This window comes from Dromaius novaehollandiae, chromosome 4 (assembly GCF_036370855.1).
Source record: "Dromaius novaehollandiae isolate bDroNov1 chromosome 4, bDroNov1.hap1, whole genome shotgun sequence".
Lineage (NCBI taxonomy): Eukaryota > Metazoa > Chordata > Aves > Casuariiformes > Dromaiidae > Dromaius > Dromaius novaehollandiae.
Window position 1 is genome coordinate 59843217 of NC_088101.1, and position 20990 is coordinate 59864206.

The following is a 20990-nucleotide window of genomic DNA, read 5'->3' on the forward strand; positions in this document are numbered from 1 at the left end:
TGAATTCAGCCTGTTGCTAGCAGCTGGCATATAAAGTTTAGGTCCCTAAAAACCAGCACAGTTGTAGGCTGTTGAAAACACAGCTATTACAATGAAAAATGCCTAGGGACCTCAGTGATAAGCAGTGTTATCAGAGCCTCCTAAGATAACTTCAGTATGATGTCCAAAAATAACTGAGACCTTCATTAACCTAAGTTAATGAGAGTGTTGTCTGTTTTCTCCAGCATGTCATAGTCAGGGTCTGGTGGAATGCAAAAATGGGCAGTGCATTCCCAGTGTGTTCCAGTGTGATGGAGATAATGACTGTAAAGATGGAAGTGATGAAGAAAACTGCAGTGAAAGTAAGGATATACTTCAGTATACTTCATTGTACTCTTTTTATTGAACCTATCAGTGCCTGCTTTATTTTGAAGTGCGTTTAGCTAGAACTGTCTGACAAATAGACCTGCTTTTCCTTTCAGATGACACCTTAAACTCTTGCAGGAAATTTCTTCCAATTCTGACTCTCGCAATATAAAAATCTAGGACCAAGTTCTGACTGTGTAATTTCACAAGATGCTCAATTTCTATTTTTCATCTTTCCTGGTGTCCATCCTCAGTTTTATTCTATGAATTCCATCACCTCTGTTTCTCTTGCTGATAGCTGTTAATGTGAAAGAGACGGGACAAGAGAATGGGATAAACTGGAAAGTACAAAACCGTTTAGAGCCTTCTAGAAGCAACCATTTCAAATTTTCGAATTCACCCAACTTAAGCCTCTTAAAATTATTTGTTCCTAGTAAAAGAGAATTTCACTGAAAACTTTGATGTGTGATCTGGGCTAAAAGTCAGTGGTGTATTTGTTTCTTGCTGCTTTTTGTCTCTGTGGAAGTTGAAGAAATGTTTAAAAATCTTTTTTTTTTTTTCTTTCAAAATGAAGAGATACAAATTCAAGGATACTAAATATAGGAAAGCAAGAAGGGGTGATAATTATGTAGTCAGTGTTCTGCCTATATCCTGAAAGATTTTTCTTCTTAGCATTAAATTGTAATGCTTTTAAATAAGAAAGTTTTTCTTGCTCTCTGTTATTTATTCCTAAATATTTTTTAAAAATCTGCCTAATATTTTGCAACATTCTGTAGTGCAGAAACCTTCCTTTAATAGAACCATAGCTTGTTCTGCCAAAATTTGCTTGAGAATATGTAGGCAGAGTTTGGGTTTCATTTGGGTAATTCCTCTTTAGTTCCTTACAAAGTTCATGTAAAAGCAAGGCAGAATTTCAGTTTCTAACCTTCTTATGTATTTCTTATGTATGTAGTTTCAGCAAGTAGAGAAATGTAATAGGACATGCACTAAATGCAAAGACTTTTTTTCCCCACATACTATGGAATTTAGATATGCCTAGCAGAGACAGTGAAGTTGGTGTTGAAATGATCTGGAATATTGGTTTTGCTGCAAACACAGTAAATATGTGAAATCAGCATAGAAATGTGAGGTTGAGACATAATCACTTGTTACTTGTCCATATAAGGATACAAAGCCCTTGTGTACAAGGATATACATACAAGGATTAAAAATGACCATTAGCTTCATCTGTGCCTGAATGAGAAAAATGGTCTGCTTCCCTACATACCTTAAGGAAATGCAATTATGGCATCTTTAGACATTACTGCTGTCATTCATTTTATGAAAATAGAAATCTAATATAGATGTACTGATGGCTGGGTCTGTAATCCCTCCAAAAGACAGTGTGTGTGTTTATAGAAATTCAGCATTGACTGTGCTGGGATTAGAAGGCTCTATGCTGTAGCACAGAGAGTTTTTTAAAGAGTTGAGACTCTCCCGCTGAGGGAAAAGGAGATGGAGCAAACTTTTAAAATGTAAAGAACTTTAACAGTTTTAGAAGTCAAAAGGTTTTTTCTGCCTTTCAAGTTCCATTTTACAATTAGATGTTTCTGTAAAATATGACAGTCAATTGTGTATACACATAGGAAGCAAAGTTAACTCACAGAGGTATGGATAGATACGCCTACCTCCTTGAGCTGTATAAACTGGATTGTCAGTTCTTTGGGACAAGGTACTGGTTTCTTCAGGGTCTCTCTATGCCCAATACAAGGATATCATGACCAGCTGATTAATGCTTGTGGGGAGTAGTACAATACAAATACTAAGCAATAGTTGCAATGAACTATATTAAATGGGATGAGGTGATAAAATCCAAGCTATTCAGTCTTTGTGTTCAAGAATATTCAATCAAATTACTGATTTTGCAAAAATCTCGTGGAGAGATGTTGAGTATCTGGGCCTTAGCAGAGATTTTAAAGGTTTTGAGAGGAGCTGGTATGGCTATGAGGCAGACAGAGGGTCGGGAGTTGTCAGAGAAATTGATTATCCAGGTAACATGTTCAGAAACTTTCGGATGAAGGGCTGTTTTCTGTTATTTTAACATACATCTTTAGAATCATAGGGGTTTTGTCTGTTTGTTTTTTAACCAGCCAAAGAAGGGCAATAAAGCTTCAGTTCTGACAACCTTTTTTCAGGATGGTTTTTATTTTCCCCCAAACAGTCACAAAATGCAAACCAGATCAGCTGAATGGCACTGGAAAATAATTTCCAGAGGGTATTCTCTTTTAGCTAGGACTTATTGTTCCATTTGAAATCTGATTAACATGTCCTTTAATACTCTGGCACAAGCAGGCTCATGGTAAAAGCCTTTCAGAGATCCACACCTCTCATTCAGAAGCTGGGATATAAATGCTCATGTTATGTGTAGGGGTAAAGAAAAGTGAAAAGCACCTGGAGATTGCTATACACTTTTCTTCCTTCCAACTTTAAAGTGTTGTAAGGTACTTCTTGCATTGTGGAAAGGAAATACTTAACTGTGATGAGTCTCTCTGTATTTTCTCACCACTACACTCCAGTTATTTTTAGCAATCTGGTAAATCATTAGAATGGTAAATTTCTCTTTTCTACAGGTCAAACCCTCTGTCAGGAGGGAGACCAGAGATGTGCTTCCTGCCCTGATCCCTGTAGATCTTCTCTCTGTGAGATGAGAGACAGCCAGACAAACTGCAGTAAGTAGGTCACATGCTTCATACTGTCACTCTTTTAGGGTATTTTAGAGTGTAATCAAGATGCAGGGGAGGACACAGTAAATAATACTTTTATTTACTGTCTAATGCCCACATGTATAATGATCAAGTGTTCAAAATTGCAAAGTGCAAACAAAAGCTTTATCATAACTCTTGATTGTAGACATAATGTACTAAGAGATACTCATAACATTTGAAACTGAGATTTCTCCCCCTCTGTGAATTTTTGATACATTACGGTTGGGTGTTTACAGTTGCACTTTTTCCTAACATTAAATGAAATTCAGTGTATACACAAAGGAAACAACATAGTGTAAGTGCAAGCTACTGATTTATTTTCAAAATATAAGAAAGAGTGATACTGTTTAGTAGTCTGGAGAAGGCCCTTTTCCTTGGGAAGAATTTTGATGTTCAAACCGGCAAAACTAGTTATTCTTCTGACCAGTGAATACTGTAGGAGATCAGGGCCTTCCTCACAGCATATCTTCCTTTGTGTGTCCTGTGCTATACCACACCATGCAAGCTTCCTCTACCCACTCCTTGCTTGCTTCTGAGTAGCTCTCTTTCTCACCTGTGCAATGCAGCGCTGTGAACAGATATTCAAGCTAAGTCTGTTGGGCTAGGTTTTGAAACTGGAGTAGAATTGAAGTCAGAATGATTTATTAATTAAAACTTAGCAATGTATTAATAGAATCTCATCAATTCAGGTCACCTTAGCGCATGGGCTACACAGCAGGCTTGCTTCACTTACATATGAATGTGTAGACATATCCTATAATGGCTTTGTGGCTTTTTGGGTCTGAGCAATTATCTCTCCAAGGTACCATTTGGTACTGCATGGTAGCATGTTTGGATAATGTTAAGAAGATGCTTTATTACATTATGTAGAACCATGGCATAATTTCAGTTGGAAGAAACATCTGGAGGTCATCTAGTCCAAACTCCTGCTCAGAGCAGTGCCAGCTAGATCAGGTTGCCCCAGACCTTGTACAGTTCAGTTTTGAATATATTCAGGGATAGGCAGCCTGTTCCAGTGTTAGACTACCGTTATGGTAAAAATTTTTTCCTTATATCATACCAAATGTAATATGCTGTATTCCAACTTGGCTGTTGCCTCTCATCCTATCCCGGTGCCCTTCTGAGAAGAGTCTGGCTCCATCCACTTTACACCCTACCATAAGGTAGTTGTTAAGAGCATTAAAATCTTCCCTTAGCCTTCTCTTCTTATGGCTGAATGAACCCTCTTGTCACAGCCTCTGCTTGTGTATGATACACCTTGGTCCCCCAACCAGTTGGGTGGTCCTCTACTGGCCTCACTTCAGTCTGTCAGTGTCTTTCATGCATTGGGGAGGCAAAAAACTGGGCATTATGCCAGATGTGCTCTCACTAGTATTGAATAAAAGTGAATGTCAGCCAGTCATCCTGTCACAGACAGCGATCAGGTTAGTCAAGGATGATTTTTCCATGGTAAATCCATGCTGGCTTTTCCCAATCTTTCATGTGCAGACACAGCTTCCAGGAGGATTTGTTTCCTAATCTTCCTGGGGACTGCAGTTTGCCTGACTGGCGTGCAGCTCCCTGGATCCTCATTCTTGTCCATCCTAAAAATATATGGGATGTTTGCCTTTTTCCACTCATCAGGAACCACTCCTGATTGCCATAACCTCTTGAAGATGAAAAAGAGAAGCTTTGCGATGACATTGGCCAGTTCCCTCAGCATGCTCAGATGCATTCCATGTGGTCCCATGGACTTGTGTGTGTCTAGACGACTTACCTGCTCTTACCTCTCTCTTTCTCTACTGTGGGAACTGCTCCACTCTCACTGATTCTGGTAGTATGCTCAGGGACCTGGGAGGCTAGAGGGCAGACCTCACCAATGAAAAGCGAGACAGAAGAGGCACTGAGTACCTTGGCCTTTTCCATGTCACTGGTCATTAGGTCCCCTGCCCCACTGAGTAGCAGACCCATGCTTTTCTCAGCCTTTCTTTTGCTGCCAATGTGTTTATAAGAGCCCTTCTTGCCCTTTATGTAACCCAGTAGTTTCAACTCCAGAGGAGCTTTGGCTTTCCTAACTCCGTCATCTATATGCCCAGGCAATGTCTCTATATTTTTTCTAGGTGGCCTACCCCCTCTTCCACTTTCTGCATTGTTCCGTTTTATGTTTGAGCTCAGTCAAGAGAACCCTGTTCAGCCAAGCTGGCCTTCTGCCACACTTGCTTGACTTTCTGCACATTGGAATGGGCTGTTCTTGTGCTCTGAGGAGACTCTCCTTTAAAATCAACTCACCCTCCTGGGCCTCTTTGCCCTATGGAGCAGTCTTGCATTGGATCTTGCCAACAGATCCCTGAACAATCTAAAATCTATTCTTCTGCAAGTCCAGGATTGTAATTCTACCAGATTTTAATTCAACCAGATGTGGTTGCTGCAGCCAAGGCTGCCTTTGACCTTCACCTCCCCAGCTAGCTCACCTTTTTTCGTTATTTAGGAGGTCAAACAGACTATTCCCTCTAGTTGGTTTATCAGTCATCTGCATCAAGGAGTTGCCATCAACACACTTCAGAAATCTCCTGGATTGCTTGTGCCTAGGCATATTGCCCTTCAAACACACTAGGATGGTCAAAACTCTCCACGAGTACCACCACAGCCTGCACTCATGAAGCATCCTTCAGCCCTCTAAAGAGGGCTTCCTCTGCTCCCTCTGTTGGATCAGGTGGCCTGTAGCAGATGCCTACCATTGACATCACTGGTGTTGGTCTGTCCTCTAATCCATATCCAGAACGAAATTATTCTATGTGAGAAGGAGTCTTTTTTATTAAAGGTGATTGCAATAGTAGGGTTTTTTTTTTACCTGCTCGTTGTGGACCATACTATCATTCTCCTACAAGAAACATTAAGAAGAGTTTCACAAATGAGAAGGAAGGTACCTATATAACTGACAAAACTGCTAACAATTCACTTCAGTTTTTTAACTTTTAATAAAAGGTTAATAATTTAATTTTTTTGGTTGAAATCTCAGATCTTACTTGAATTATCTCAGTCATTTTCTCCTCTGTCTCTTCCAATCCATGGTCAGATGTGATTTCCTATGAGAGACTGTCCCCCTCCTTGTGAAAGGGAAGTAATACGTCTTGAGATACATACATCAGGGAGAAATGAAACATGAGATATTGTAACAGATCAGATCATTCTAGTTGTTGACTTCATCTGCAATTCTTGCTGAAATCCATTGGAACTGTAGACACCTGGGATCTCCAAAGAAAATGCTTCTTGAATTAATCTTTTCTTGTCTTTGGTGAGATTCGAAGATCATATTTTCCTGTTATTTTAAGATCAGAATCCATGGGTATTCATTTGGATATAATTATCGATTTGAATAATTCCACTCCAGCTAGTCACAAGTATAAATATTTATGATGAGAAAGATTCTCTGTGGGCTGAAGGCTTGTGGGAGTGAAGGATGTTTAGTCTCAGTTCTCTCTGCCTGCAGAAGAAGCAGCTACTCCAGTGGTATGTGTTTCACTGTTTCTCCATCAGAAGAGTCATGTTTTTTGTTAGAGCAATTCTTGACCACAAAACTGTGGTTTACTCGGGCATAGGGACTTCGGTAGTTTAATGTGACGTTTTCTAGCTTTTTTACTCATAAAGCTTCCAAAAGTTACAAGCATTACACTAAAACCTTGGCTTATATGTTTAAAACTGTAGCAACTTTAAATTCACTCAGGATGTGGCATGTCAGTTTTTGGTATTACTGAAGCGTTTGGGTAATGGTAGGCAGTGGCTTATTTTTAGAGTGAGCAAAAAAAGAGCATTTTGTAATTTCCTTTCTTTTTAAATACTTTTAACTTAAAGAAACTGCTTACTAAAGAACATGTAAAATGTATGTATGTGACAGGAACACTAGACTCACAGCTGATTGCTGTTTGGTCTCCAGTCACGTGCATAAGACAGGTGCTCTTGATTTTGCTGGCAAACAAGGCACCTGCTGCAGCCTTACCCGGAAAGTAGGAAAGCACGTAATTCCCCACAGAAGTCCCTCATTCTTTTATCCTCGGCCGGTAGTAGGAGAACCTCTGATGGGCAGCTCTCTCCTAGGCAAATTACATTTTGTAAACAGTGACTGCAGTCCTGTGAAAAGACAACGGTCCCTCAAGCGGTTTGACTGCAGCTCAGTCTTCCTCACAGTGAGAGCAAGCTGGAAGCGTAATCTCCTTCTTGAGTTCATCTTCCCTGTGGTTATGCCAATATGGTCTAAAGCAGTTTGACCAAAACCTTTCCCTGATCAGTGCAGATTTTTGTATCCCATCATATGTATAGACAGCAGTTTTGGAAAAGGTTGGAAGAGCTAGGATTATATTACAACATACTGGAAACATTTTTTTTGACTTGTGATATTTGAGTTCTAAAACAATGTTCCAATTCAATGTCATGAGAAACCAAAGAGCTTTTCAATGAAGATGTTTCCTCATCATAGTATGGGCAATAGTCTGTAATTCTCAACAGGAATAACACATTATCTGAATTAGATTTCTGGACCATCTCTCTTTCTCCCTTTCTGGTCCAGTGCATATTTAATTGTTTTATACACAATGGTACAGCAAAAGAATTTGGGAGAGATTTTTTTGCATAACATCTGGAAGTACTATTGTCTTGGTGTTATTTTCGCTGTTCATTGTTTGACCAGAGTTATTTCATCTTCAGTCAGAAATGAGAATTCCCATGGAAAATTTCAGTTTTGACAAAGCAGCATTTTCTGACCCAAATAACTCTTTTGTTGGAAAATTACTGGCTAAGCCTAGGCTTTTGTAACATTTGAATATCATGGGTGCTTTCCATATGTGATGATCCCTGATGAGTTTAGGCTGGCACTGTAATGTAGTTACAACATTTTTAGAATAACAGAACAAATATCCTATTCACTGGTGTTGAAACTCAAAAGAGTTGCTGCAGGTAAATAATACATCCTCATATCTAATATAATCTCTGATTTTACTCTGCATGGATCTAATTCCTATATAGTATGTAGATCAAGTTAATAATAAAAATATTAAGACGTTAAAAAAGGCGTAAGTTGAGGGGGTTGATTTAGGCTAACAGATGCAGTGGGTTTTATTCCTTGTTCTCCACTCATTAAGTTGTAATTATACATACTACAAATAAGGGAGTAGCCAGATCTGTTAAACTGTAGGACAGACTTCAGAAGGAAAAATTAACATTCGGGTTACCTGAATTCTGCAAAATTCAACCAGATGGATCCCTGGAGGGTACACTCCGTTTGTTACTCTCTTTCCTTATTGCAAGGAATTGGGCTTGAGATTCAAGGTGGTTCTTTCCAGTCTTTCAGTGAGACTGTTGCTCATATCGTGATGGAAGTTTTCTAAACACAGTGTGAAAATAGTCCTCATACTGAAAACATGTAAAGAGCCATCCTACAGGGGCATTTCAGAAATCACCTAAATCCCCATAAATAAGAGGCAATCCCCATAAATAATAAAAGAGGCAATCATACATGTACTTTTCTAGTCTTTAGTCTGTATAACATAACTATAAAGTTATGTTTTACAAATACTTAGGATGCTGCATGGACTTTAAAATTGCATTCATTTACTTCATTTTTTTCATGAAAAAAATGACAAACCTGTAATACTAATTCTGTGGGTGAATTGTCTGAATAGGTAATTTTTCTTGGGATGCATCAAAAAAAGAAATAGCTTTCTGCTTTCTGTTTTCTATCCAGAGAGGTTGTCAGGAGTTTCTATCCAGGAGGCAGTCTCCATCCTTGGATATTTTCAAGACCTGACTGGATAAAGCCCTGAGTAATCTGTTTTGGCCTCACCACTGACCCTACTTTGAGCAGGAGGTTGGACCTGGTGGCTTCCTGAGGTCCCTTCCAAACTGAATTATTCTATGATCCTCTTAATTTTGACAATTACCCTGCTGGTATAAGTTGTATTATGGTAGCACAACACAACAGCAGGAAGTGTGCTATGGTATAGGACACCAGCTTGGAAAAAGATCAGAAGGTTGGTTAAAAAACAATAAATTTGTTTTTAAAGAATGGTTTATTGTACTCTGTTAAAGTTAAGATTTTACCCAAGAAGATATTAGTAAGGGAATATGAATAGTCTCTGAATAGGTTATTAGGTCAAAACTTCCTTTCTTTACTGATATGAGTAGGGTACGTATAGAGTCTGGAGCGCTGAAACTTTTATTTCTCATGACCTACCTCCTGACTGGTTAATTTGTTAAATACTTATGCAATTACTTCTTCAGGATTTCATCTAATCTTACACCATATGTGGGTTGTTTTTCTTTATTTTTTCCTGAAAGGTCAGTGTGAACCAATTACTCTGGAACTCTGTATGAACTTGCCTTACAACTATACTAATTATCCAAACTATCTGGGCCACAGGACTCAGAAGGAAGCCTCTATCAGCTGGGAATCTTCTCTGTTCCCAGCCTTGGTTCAGACCAACTGCTATAAGTACCTTATGTTTTTCGCCTGTACAATCTTAGTACCAAAATGTGACACCTATACAAATCAGCGGATCCCACCCTGCAGGTACAATACTTTTCCTAATTTAATTCTTGACTAACATTGTCTATCATATTAGTCCTTCCCAATTTTCTACTTCCATTGAAAATGCCAGAAATTTTGCAACAGGTATAGAATCATATTTTGTAAGATCATTAAATGTAGTTTATTACATGCATTTCATTAGTTTCTGAAATTTTCAAAACAAGTAAAAGAATGGCAGTTCAATTAATTTTCAAAATGTGTATATTGGGTAAGTGTATGAAGTATTTTCCATTTCTGTGTGTTTGATTAGAACTGCACCACTAGAAAAGGTATTTAAATGTAGAAAAATTAGTTTAATTTGAAACATAAGCATTTGTAGTAGTTCTTTGCGTTTGTGTATCACTTGATCTATACAAAGCCTTCTCCAAATACTATTAACAAAAACTGAGATTTTAATCCGTGCTTACCTTTCTAAACTAGAGAATTGCCATAGAAATATATAGTTGTTTTGCCACGTCATTCTTTGCTATATGCTAACTTATGCTTTATACTTGTCAGATTAAACTTTCAACTGTCCTCATTGCTTAACATCACTGTTGTCTACTGTACTGAAAGAAGACTGTATTGAAAACTGCAATACATGTGCTAAGACATCCCACCATGTAACGTTGTTGACAAATAGAAAATATTTATCTGTCTAGTGATATACTTCTTAGTGCAAATTAAGAATGAGACACAGGGAGATTTACTAAGGTATTGCTTAATTCTCACATAGGAACCTAGCAGGAAAGTCAGAATATTGCATATGGGATAGATGCAAAGGACAGGATTCAAAGCTCTACTTTTACAACTGTCTTATCTGAATCTAGATCGACTTAATCACAATTTGAAGCTCCTGAGGGCAGAATATTGCATTCCGAGCACATAGCACATACTCTGAGCACATTCTGAGAATCTGCTGCTGCCTTTTCAAAACAATTGTCTTGTTTCAGGATAGCAGTGATTAATTGAGCTAAACAGGACACATGTATTGCTTGACTTGTCTTTTCCAGTAAATATGAAATTGAGTTTGGCTAATGCAGTTTTCCAGTGATAAACTTTCCGAGTCAAATTATACTTTCCAACCATGAATGGCAAATTCACATTATAATTCTGCATCTGTTATAAAATATATTTGTCAGAGACGTATTAGATTTTTTGATACAGGACACACTGATCTGTTCTTTCCATTCTAGGTGGTACTACACAATGATTTTAATTCTACTCCCTCTATATAAAGATATATGTATATATACATGTATATACATGTGCCTATGTGTATATATAATGTATATATACTCCCTCTGTCCCTTTGTAAAGTTCTCATCATCTTTCTGCTACTAGTTTGATCATCATGATTTATTTTTTAAATATAAAAATCTTCCATGAGGTTTGTTAAAATAAGGAGCAGAGATGAACAGATTTTTTGAAAGCACAGATATGGCTGTTATTCAGGCCATTCAGTCATCTATCGAGTTCGCTTTCAAATTCTGAACAGTATTCATCATCTGTGATAAGACACTGGTAAAATTAGTCCAGGTCTGGTGAAATGATCCTTGAAGCTAATGTACTGGGTTCCTGTTGACTTCAGGTGGAGTTTCGTAGCTGAAGCATATGTGGAATAAAACCAGAAATTCCTGTTTTCCTGTAATTACACGTGATCTTAACTATGAATTGATTCTGCGAGATGCTAAGCAGATTCCAGATATGCTGGGTTTCACTTCATCCCAGTAAGACTATCAGATGTTTTGCACTTTCCTCTGCAGTATATATGATAAATAAAACACATAACAGGTGAAAGCTTGCTCACTGAAGAGTTTTTAAGAACAGTTTAGAAAATACCTGCCAGGAACGATTGTGCTTCTATCTGGGGGAAAGATGGAAAGGATGCTGAGGTACTTAACACTAGTTAATATCCCACAAAAATGAAAAGTGGTATTTGTAACTGATACCATAACTATTGAACTCACTGAAAGGAGACAGTTGAAACAAATAGGGGTGCAAAATTCCACAGCTACAAGACTATAGTATTTTATGGCACATCAGCCCACAGTTCTAGTCCTAAGTAGGTGCTCGTTGTTTGAAATGATGCTTCCCCAATGTGCTGGGGAAGTTTCCTATTACACGTGTTCTCTCTGTGCATTTGCAACATTTGATGCAGGGTATTCTGAGAGACAGGATACTGATCTAGGTGGTTTGAATCTAGATGGACTGAATTGATTTGGCATGGCAAGTCTTGTGTTCCTATGGTAAAAAAAATGGATATGCAACAGAAGGACTATTTCCTTGCCTTTTCGTAGGTGTGATAAAGATTTCTGTTGCTGTGACTGACCACACCTTCAAAACCAGATTGATCTGTGCTTTGATTTTCTCCAAACTTAGCTTTTATTGAATTCACTCGAAAGCGCTTTGCTCTTTTGTTTCTGGGTTTAAGATGTGTTGTCCCTCTGGAACCACGTTTCCAGACCAGGACTGGGTCAGCCCTGTATATTCTTTACTGTATCCCCTGTGAGTGTCTGAAAATGCACTCAAAATATTCAGAGCCTGTGTGTTCTTATGTCCATTAAAATTTGGCAGAGGCAACACTTTCTTTTGCACTGCTCTGCCTTCTAATGCTGTCTAGTGTGTCATAGTACGATGGTTTCTGAGGCAGCATTATCAGAAGAGGTAGCATTTCATTGGTATAAAATGTATTTGGCTTTTTTTCCTAAAGGATGAAAGGCAATGCTTCTTAGAAAAGATTTGCTGCCATTTTTTTACAGAGGAGAGGGAGTTTGTAAGGAGTGATGCTTGTCTGTTACATTATAACTCAGATAATACTTTGCATACAGTAATTTAAAATCATGTATTAACAGCAGCAATATCTTTTGAGATATATATATATATATATATTTCTTATAAAGAAATCTGATTAACATATTTTTCCTTGTTCTTCCTGTTTAACTTTGGCTAGGATTATTAAGTCCCAGTAACTGGGAATTCCTAAAGCTTTTTTTCAGTGGTTTTATGCACTCCACTTTGTATCCTCAGGACATTATGTGAACAGTCCAAGGAACGCTGTGAGTCTGTACTTGGCATTGTAGGTCTGCAGTGGCCGGAAGACACTGACTGCACTCAATTTCCAGATGAGAACTCAGACAACCAAACTTGTCTAACACCAGGTGAAGATGTAGAAGGTAACTCCTATAAAAACATGTAACAGGAAATTAAAGATTAATTAGGTTCCTGAGATCACTGATTTAGTTTTTTTTTTTTTTCCTCTGTTTTCATTCTTCCCCTTCAAATTATAGTATGTCATGTAGGGTGATTTTAAATACTGACATGGTCAACTAGTTGTGGAAAAGATTCCAAATCAGATTCCAGAGAATTTCCTCTTGCATTCAGCTATCTACAATTTTCAGATAAAAGGAAGTTTTTGTAAAAGATCCTATTCTGAGGAAGGATCAATTATCCTCAGTGTGGGAAAATAAGTATTTGAGATTTGTGGCCAACAGCAACCCACTGCCTGCCTATGTTTATACCTCGCTTTTTTACCTACCTAGATGATGTAATTAATAATGCTTTCCTAGTCAAGGGGCAAACTTCTGACAACGTTAGAAAAGCTGAGCTCCACAACAGCGCTGAGAAAAATACTGTAGTTGTTAGTGTCTTTGCCAGCTATTGTTTGCTCTTGGTTTTCGTTTTGGGGAGGTTTTTCAGAGCATTGTGTCAAACCAGCTTCAGTAGCAACTGACAGATTTCGGTTTCAAGAGTTCAGCCATACTACTACTCATCGTGGGTGTGAACATGGCACCAACGAGGGGAATCGCCTTAAATGATCCTACATATTCTTTGTATGTATGCATAAAAAGAGCTGCTGTGCAGCTTCTGCTTCTGCCGGAGATGAGCAGATGCGAGCTCTGCACATTCTGACATGCCGTTTCTTTCTCTTGTCAAAATGTCAGTGAAGTAGCTGGGAAAACAGGGAGATGATGTGTGCTAGAGTGCCCACAAAATGCTGATCATGCCCTGTTCTTACTCCTCCTGCTCACCTACACGGTGATGGAGGTCTTTCCACAGTCTTTTGAACCTGAAGCAGGTGAAAGTTAATTGATTTATAGTTCTTTTAGTGAAGATGTATGATTGAAAAATAGAGAGAAGCATTCTGAAAAGCCAGCGAAGCGTATACAGCAGTAAGCACTCTCTTCAAGCAAGGTCCATGGGCACATATGTGATTGTGAGAGTTTTATAAAACGTGTAATACCGTAATGAAATCCTTTGTAGTGGGACACTGGGAGACAAGGAGATAGTTTCCCTCTACAGCAAGGGGATGATGGAAAGGAGTTATCCCTTATTAGAAAGCAGTATGCAGGAAATGGGAAATCAAACTTTTGGCACAACATAGCAAGTTACAGAAAAATAATGTGATTTAATTTTCTCATGTATAAATGGTTTTTAAGCTTCCTTGCTGTGTTGTTATATCATTTGTTTTTGAAATGTAACTTATCATGTTTATATTTTAAATATACTACTGTATAGAGGACTACTGTATTCTGTTTCTAGAGTTAAATTCTGCTCACTTATTAAAATTAGAATTTCAGAAATTCTCACATTAATTAAAGGGAATCTGACTGCTAGGCTGATTGGTTGCCCATTGGTTATCGTATCACTGAACAGCATTGGTTAGAAACAGTATTCCCTGGGAAATTTAAAATATTATATAAACATTTCTGAAAAAACACCTCTAACAAAAGAAATTAAGCTTCTGAGAACCTTTAAAATGTTAATGTTTGCAAAATATATGTGATCTGCCCACTTCAGCTATAATTGACAGAGAAACTACAATGTGCTGAACTGCTTAACTTCTTTTCCAATCAGTGCTGAAGCCAAGAGTACTGCTGTGCCAAGACAGCATGCATCATAAACTTAGTTATTTTCATAACAACTTAACCTTAAATGTTGGCAGTATAGTTCAGCATGCTTTTCTCATTAGAATGCTATTTTCTCAGGCTTCCAATTTTATTGATGATATTTTTGTTAAAACAGTTTATCCAAGTACCCAAGGAACTGCATGGTATTAAATATCTGAGGTATTCTGCTGGAAGAAAAAAAAGGCAACATGTATATACAACAGGGACTTGTATATCCAAGTCACTGGGCTGTACAGTGTGAAGAAATGGATGGGATTTTCAAAAGTACATGAATAAATGGTCGCATAAAGCCTTCTCAAAATGATACTTTGTAAGATGCAGTAGAAGTGATGTAATGGTTAATTTGTACATTTGAAGGTGATTTTATTAATTTGAACAGTCAGAAATTTGCTAAAATCAGAACCTTTTATCCTGAGGATCTCTTATACTCTGTTCAGCACGTCAGATGATCTGTTTCTGCTTCATATAACACCACACTGGTGAGCAAAGTAGCTAGAAAATCTGTGCCCACAATGTAAACATTGTATGCCCGAAATTTCAGAAAACTTTGAAACCTGAGAGAGGGCCGCATGTGAGGGAGAGCTCTGGAAAACAGTGCTTCACCCCGTTCACAGTGCAATTGCTAAGAATAGTCTTGTCCGCTACACGGTTCCAGTTTACTGTCTCACAAGGTTTCTATTCCTGTCATTTACCCTTTCAAAACAGTCACTGTGATAGATAAGTAAATAGCCACATGATGATTAAGCTTTCAATTTATGGAATTTTGTTTTTGCCTTGTTCCTTGTCACTGACAGAGTGCTCACCCAGTCACTTCAAGTGCCGGTCTGGGAGGTGTGTCCTGGCATCCAGAAGATGTGATGGGCAAGCTGACTGTGAGGATGATAGTGATGAGGAAAGCTGTGGTAAATACATTTTTTGAATAGAGAATTGAAGCATCAGAAAAGCAGTTTTGTTTTTCTTCAGTTAGTTCAACCATGGTGTGATAGTTCAAAGGATAAGCCCCTTTTCCTGTAAGAAAAATGTTTTTGAAAGTCATTTTTTAAGATTCATGTCAGTAAAAATACTTTAACCAGCGTTCTTCTTGATTAACATCAACATAATTTATGATATTTAATATATTAGATTCTGTTAACTATATTCCAGGTGTTTGAATATTCATTTAGTATTTGAGGTGAAAAAAACTACAGATTTGATTCTTTTTGTCTATTGATATTGATAGAGATTTCTTCTGAGCTGAAACTTAACTTCCCGGCAGTTTAAATCTTGAATTTGTAAATGCAGTTTTAATTGTATATACAGCAACATTCTCATTCTGATGGATGAACACAAGATCTGTGTTAGCGGAGTGGATTCTGTACTGCAAGTGTCAAGAATTGCATGTTTTTTTCCCAGTGGTCAACCTCTAGCCATAGGTGCAAGGATGCACCTGAAGTGGTAACCGCAAACTTTATTCCCTAATATGTTACAGACATTATTTAAGGTAGAGAAACTCTTGACTCTTAAGTTCAGGAGATGTATAGGGTTTGAGAATAACCAATAAATCTCATGATCATATATACCCTTGTATATACTGGCAGGAGAATTTTGAGAAGAAGGGAGTTGATAACATTTCCTTATTTGGCTCTAGCGTAGCCTCTGTGGAAGTCTGCATGTTGTCCTGGTATCCCTGGGGCAAAAAGAGCAATGATAAATCACTAAAGCTTTAGACAAGAGGTGTAAATATGAGTAAGGGACTGGAAAACACTCCAGCAGGGTAAGACTAAGGGGCACACCCCGTTTTCCTTAACAGAGAGGTTAAGAGGTGATGGAAGCACAGTTTCTGTGGGCAGCAAAACTGTGGCAATAAAAGACTCTCCGCTCAGTTGCACAAAAACAAAATCTGATCCAACCTCTGAAAGCTGAAGCTAGGTTAAATTCAAGCTTGTCAGCTCTATAATATGCTTTTTTTTAACAGCAGGTTTTTTAATGATCAGAATAGCCAAGGGCTATTGTGTAGGTATTGTATAGGTACAGGTATGATGTATACATCTTGAAGGACTGATGTATTCTCAGCCTTTGGGAATTTTCAAATCAAGTATAATCTCTTTGCTCTTCCTGCCTCACTCCCTCTCCCCCTTATTAAAAAAAGAAAAAAAAGAAAAAGAAAGAGAAAAAGCTATGCTCATTGAAACAGGAGTTAATTCTAGGTCATTCTCTTTTATAGATTATAAAGGAAAGGCAGAGCTGATGATCACAGTGACTCTTTCAGAGTTTATAATCGCTTTACCTCTGAATCAATTGTCTCGATTGCCCTCCCCATCAAATATTTTTTGTTGCCACTTAATTCCTGAGAACAGTAGTTGCTATGCATCTTTTGGGATAATTTTATACTCCTGGACATTAACATATGAAATATTGTTCTGATACGTAAAATTAATTTCTTGAGTAGATCTCACTCTCTCTCTACGGTCTAGACAGAATGTCACTAGCAATCAACAGAATTCTTATCAGCTTCTATAAATATGGAAGGCTGTATCTGTTAGGAAATTACAGCTGTCAGAGTGACATTACATTGACCATGGGTAATGCTGTTATGGAAGAACAGCCAGTCCTTGTAAAGCCGCAAAAGTAGCTGTCTCTGACTCATTCATATTTCATGTGTGCAGGACAAGATCAAACTTGTTGATCCTTCCTCGTGTACATGGCTAGCTTACATTATGTTAGATTTATTCTTTGAAATTGCTTTCATGCTGTTAAATAACAGTCAGTATTTAAATTAAAAAAAATTGTATTTGAAGTGATTTAAATGACATGAATAGTTCTATTAGGATGACGAAACTTATTTCTGTTAGAATGCAGTCTTTGAATGCTCAAGGTACTCTGGCTGAAAATGTAAGCTAGAACAGTCCAAAGGGACTAACTTATATTCTGCCCATGCAAAGCGGAGCTGTGCTTGGCACCCACTGTCTCCTCCTTTTAGGAATCCCTTCTCATGCTTTCACATGATCTCTGTGAGGGAAGCCTCATCCATGCAATTGCAATGATGTGCAGTGCCATTTAGACCAGAATATGGGGAGAAAATTTGACCCAGAGTTTTGAATGAGAGGCTTTGGAGTGCATTTCAGCAAAGTGTGAAGAAACTGATTTCTGAAAATTACTATAATGAGAGAAGTAAAGAGAGTTTGTGGTATTAAGTATGCTTGCTTGTAATTGATCGTATAAATTTATTGGCTGCTGAACTGCAATGCTTCTGGCAGAGAGCAGAAGAGGGTCATAGAAGAATATTAAAGGAATTGAGGACATAACATTATAAAACAGTATTGTCCATCTCTGCTTTCTGCAATCTGAGATCTGACCGTAGTATTTTAGCTGATATAATATATCAGGTGGTCTTACTGTTAAGGACTTAATAATAATTTCCTGAGAAATGAATTTGTGAGGAACAAATAGTAACTGAGTTCGTATTTTGAAGAAGAATGAAGGCAAGATCGTACGTGAATCCCTACCTCTTGTCGAAATGTATGTTTGAGACAGGAGTAATGTAGGAATAAGTTTTCTGACCTCTATTTTCACTTTCATTTCATTCTCATTGAATTAAAAACATATGTTATAAAAATGTTTGGGGAGGAATAGAAACACCCCCAAATGATAGATGGCCTTCTCCCAGCAAAGCACTATATTTGAACATGGAAATCTGTGTAGTGAATTTTTCCTAGGGAGTTGTGGCAGTGTCTCTGTGGCACTCAAGTTTTGGAGAGTTGTGGAACACCTCACAATAAAGTGCTGTGAAGTGTAATGAAGGGAAAAAACAAACATATTTAATTAATTGTAAACACTTCAGCTAACAAATTGCAATGGTTCATAAATTAGATTTTTAAAATTTTTTTTGTTTTATTTTTATATCAAGTTCCTAACATGACTCACATTCTCTTTCTTCTTTATTAGATAAAGGTTTTGTTTTGGTTTCTGTTAATTTTTCGTTAATGGTTATCCAGTTATTTTCAAGAAGGAACGCTGGAGAATGGTGTTAAGTGAGAAAATTCTTTGATTTGCTTCAGAGGTTTACACTAAACCCCAAAGAAATTCTGTTTCCTCCCAAATAAGCCTAACTCTTATGCTAGAGAGAGGTCCACTGTTGTTAAAGTATTTCCAGAAATGCTAACCACCATGCTCCCAGGAAGCAGAAACTGAGGTCTAGGATGGGATAAATAGTTTAAACCTCTTCTAGTACCCGGAGATGTACCCACCTCAGCCTGGACTTTTCTGTCTTTCTCAGAAATTTACTAAAGCTAAGCAGACAGGAATATCACAAAATCATCTTGTAAGCTTTTGGCACCTCTCCCCTAAACGTTAGTCTTACTTTGGAAATAAATCTGTGTGTAACATGAGATAAACCTAATACCAATGATGGTAACATGGCTTTAATGGGTTCCTCCTTGCAATTGTCTTTTTTATTAAAAATGGTCTCTGTGATAATAGTAAGTGGCTGAAAATGAAAATAAATCAGTAGTGCCTCATTCCTGGCCATCACATTGTTACTCATTGTCCCCCAACTCTTTCTGCCTTCTTAAGAAGGCTATTTATTTCTCTGTGAGCTTAACATTTTTTTACATGGCTTGTTGAATCTAAACCAGATCAAGCACTTTGCACATCCAATTATGATTAAAACCCAACTAAATTTTTCCCACAGTCATGTAAGTTAGTAGTGATTCTCTGGTTCCTGTTTGTAAAATACTCACTTCTGAAATAATACTTCTTGGAAAATTAGAAAAGTATTGTTTTAGTAATTTACCACAGATATGCTGCTTTAGTTCCAGATCTGGGAAAACTGCTTTAAATGCAGTATGTGAGCATATACCCAAGCTATTTTTGTGTGTTTGCATGAGGGCTGTCACCAGAATTTGAGCTTGGATTAAAACGAAGACTAGCGTTGTTGGCTTTTGAACAGGCCAGACAAGGCAATCAAAATGACATCTGTTTTGGTCAGTAAACATGAGAACTCTCTATGTTACCATTTGTTGTTACGGCTTCCAGTAAAAGCAGAATGTCAGAGGCACAGGACAGTATGTCAAAGTAATTCAGTCTTAAACTGAGGTGCTTTATTAATTGTAAAAAGCAAATAGTGCAGATAAAACAAGAGAAAATCTTTTTAATAAAATGTACCTCAGGCCATTCTTAATTTTCTGTAGTTGGCTAACAGGATTTTTACAATCAAAGCACTTTGACACAGTTTTTAGAGGATTGCTCTTGAAGGCATTAGGAAATCAGTGCTGCTGATTAGCAGGCCTTTGAAGAGACAATATGCGGTGTGTTCTATGCATAATAGTAAATCCTCTTGAAGATTCATACAGCCATTGGGTCTTTGTAATCTTTTAAATCTTGTTTGGTCTCAGATTACTGGGACTGAGAAAACTTTGTTCATGGTCAATACTTAGAGCATCTCCCTACCTTTCACTTCTATCTGCATCAGATTCTGTATCAGCTCTATCGAGAAATAAAAAGCTTTTTCTTTACGTTATTTCATGGAGATTCCATGCTCTCATAGGATGTAATTTTGAAAAAACAAAGCTGTGTATGGTTTTAAAGGAAACTCTGCAGACTTTAGGATTAGAAATGTTTATTACTAGTAAATGCATTTCAAGACTTTGTGTATGGGTAAGTATTTGAGCTAATGCCTACATCAGTGTGTATAGCATAATACAGATCATTTTTAAAAAAGCAATGAAGTATTACAAAGTATTATTGTTTTATACCCATTTGAACAAGTTTGCACTGTAACAGTTCTGTTTCCCAGTTAGTTCTTGAAAACTCTTTAAATTTATATTGCAACTGAAAATATTTTCAACACTGTGGGATTATTAAGGAATAAGAGTACTGTTGACATTTGATATTGCATGCAAGTATTTCAGAACTGGGTTTCTCTATCTTCAGGTTGTAGAGAAAGGGGTCTTTGGGAGTGTCCTTTGAAGAAGCTGTGCATCAAGCACACTATGATCTGTGATGGTTTCCCAGACTGCCCTGACAAGATGGATGAAAAGAACTGCTGTAAGTGCTTACACAGATTGTTGGTCTCTACTGTAGTGTGTAAAGGGTTGAATAAATTAAGATAAAAAGATTCTCTCCAGACAGAAAAGCTCAGTCATTCCCTCAGTTTCCTTTTCAGTCCTTCTGTGGCACCCATTTTTCTCTCTCCTCGTGTTGTGTCCTCTGTTTTTCACATCCTTGAATCCTCACTGTCTCTTTGGTCACTCCATCTCTCACTTTCTCTCTCTCTCTGTTCTTCCTCACATCTTCATGTGTCTTTTCTTTTTACTTCTTATAGCTCCTTGACTTCTTTTTCCAGCTTTTCTCAGCTTCATTCCATATAGGTATAGCTGCTCACTGGTCATATTTTCTTCATTTCCACTTGACTTTCCTTCTGTCCTGTTCTTCAGTAGCTTTCGTATGTCTCTCTGTTTTCTTTGATTCACCTGC

At 37.6% G+C, this 20990-nt stretch overlaps 1 protein-coding gene across 1 annotated transcript in view; it reads left to right on the forward strand.

Moving 5' to 3' along the window:
• Positions 1-20990, forward strand: part of CORIN (corin, serine peptidase) — a 142824-nt gene that overhangs the window by 94177 nt on the left and 27657 nt on the right. The window contains exons 9-14 of the mRNA XM_026093564.2: positions 225-341; positions 2955-3053; positions 9399-9630; positions 12658-12803; positions 15332-15439; positions 20448-20561. Coding sequence (XP_025949349.1) covers positions 225-341; positions 2955-3053; positions 9399-9630; positions 12658-12803; positions 15332-15439; positions 20448-20561 — 816 coding nt within the window. The remainder of the gene's footprint in view (positions 1-224; positions 342-2954; positions 3054-9398; positions 9631-12657; positions 12804-15331; positions 15440-20447; positions 20562-20990) is intronic.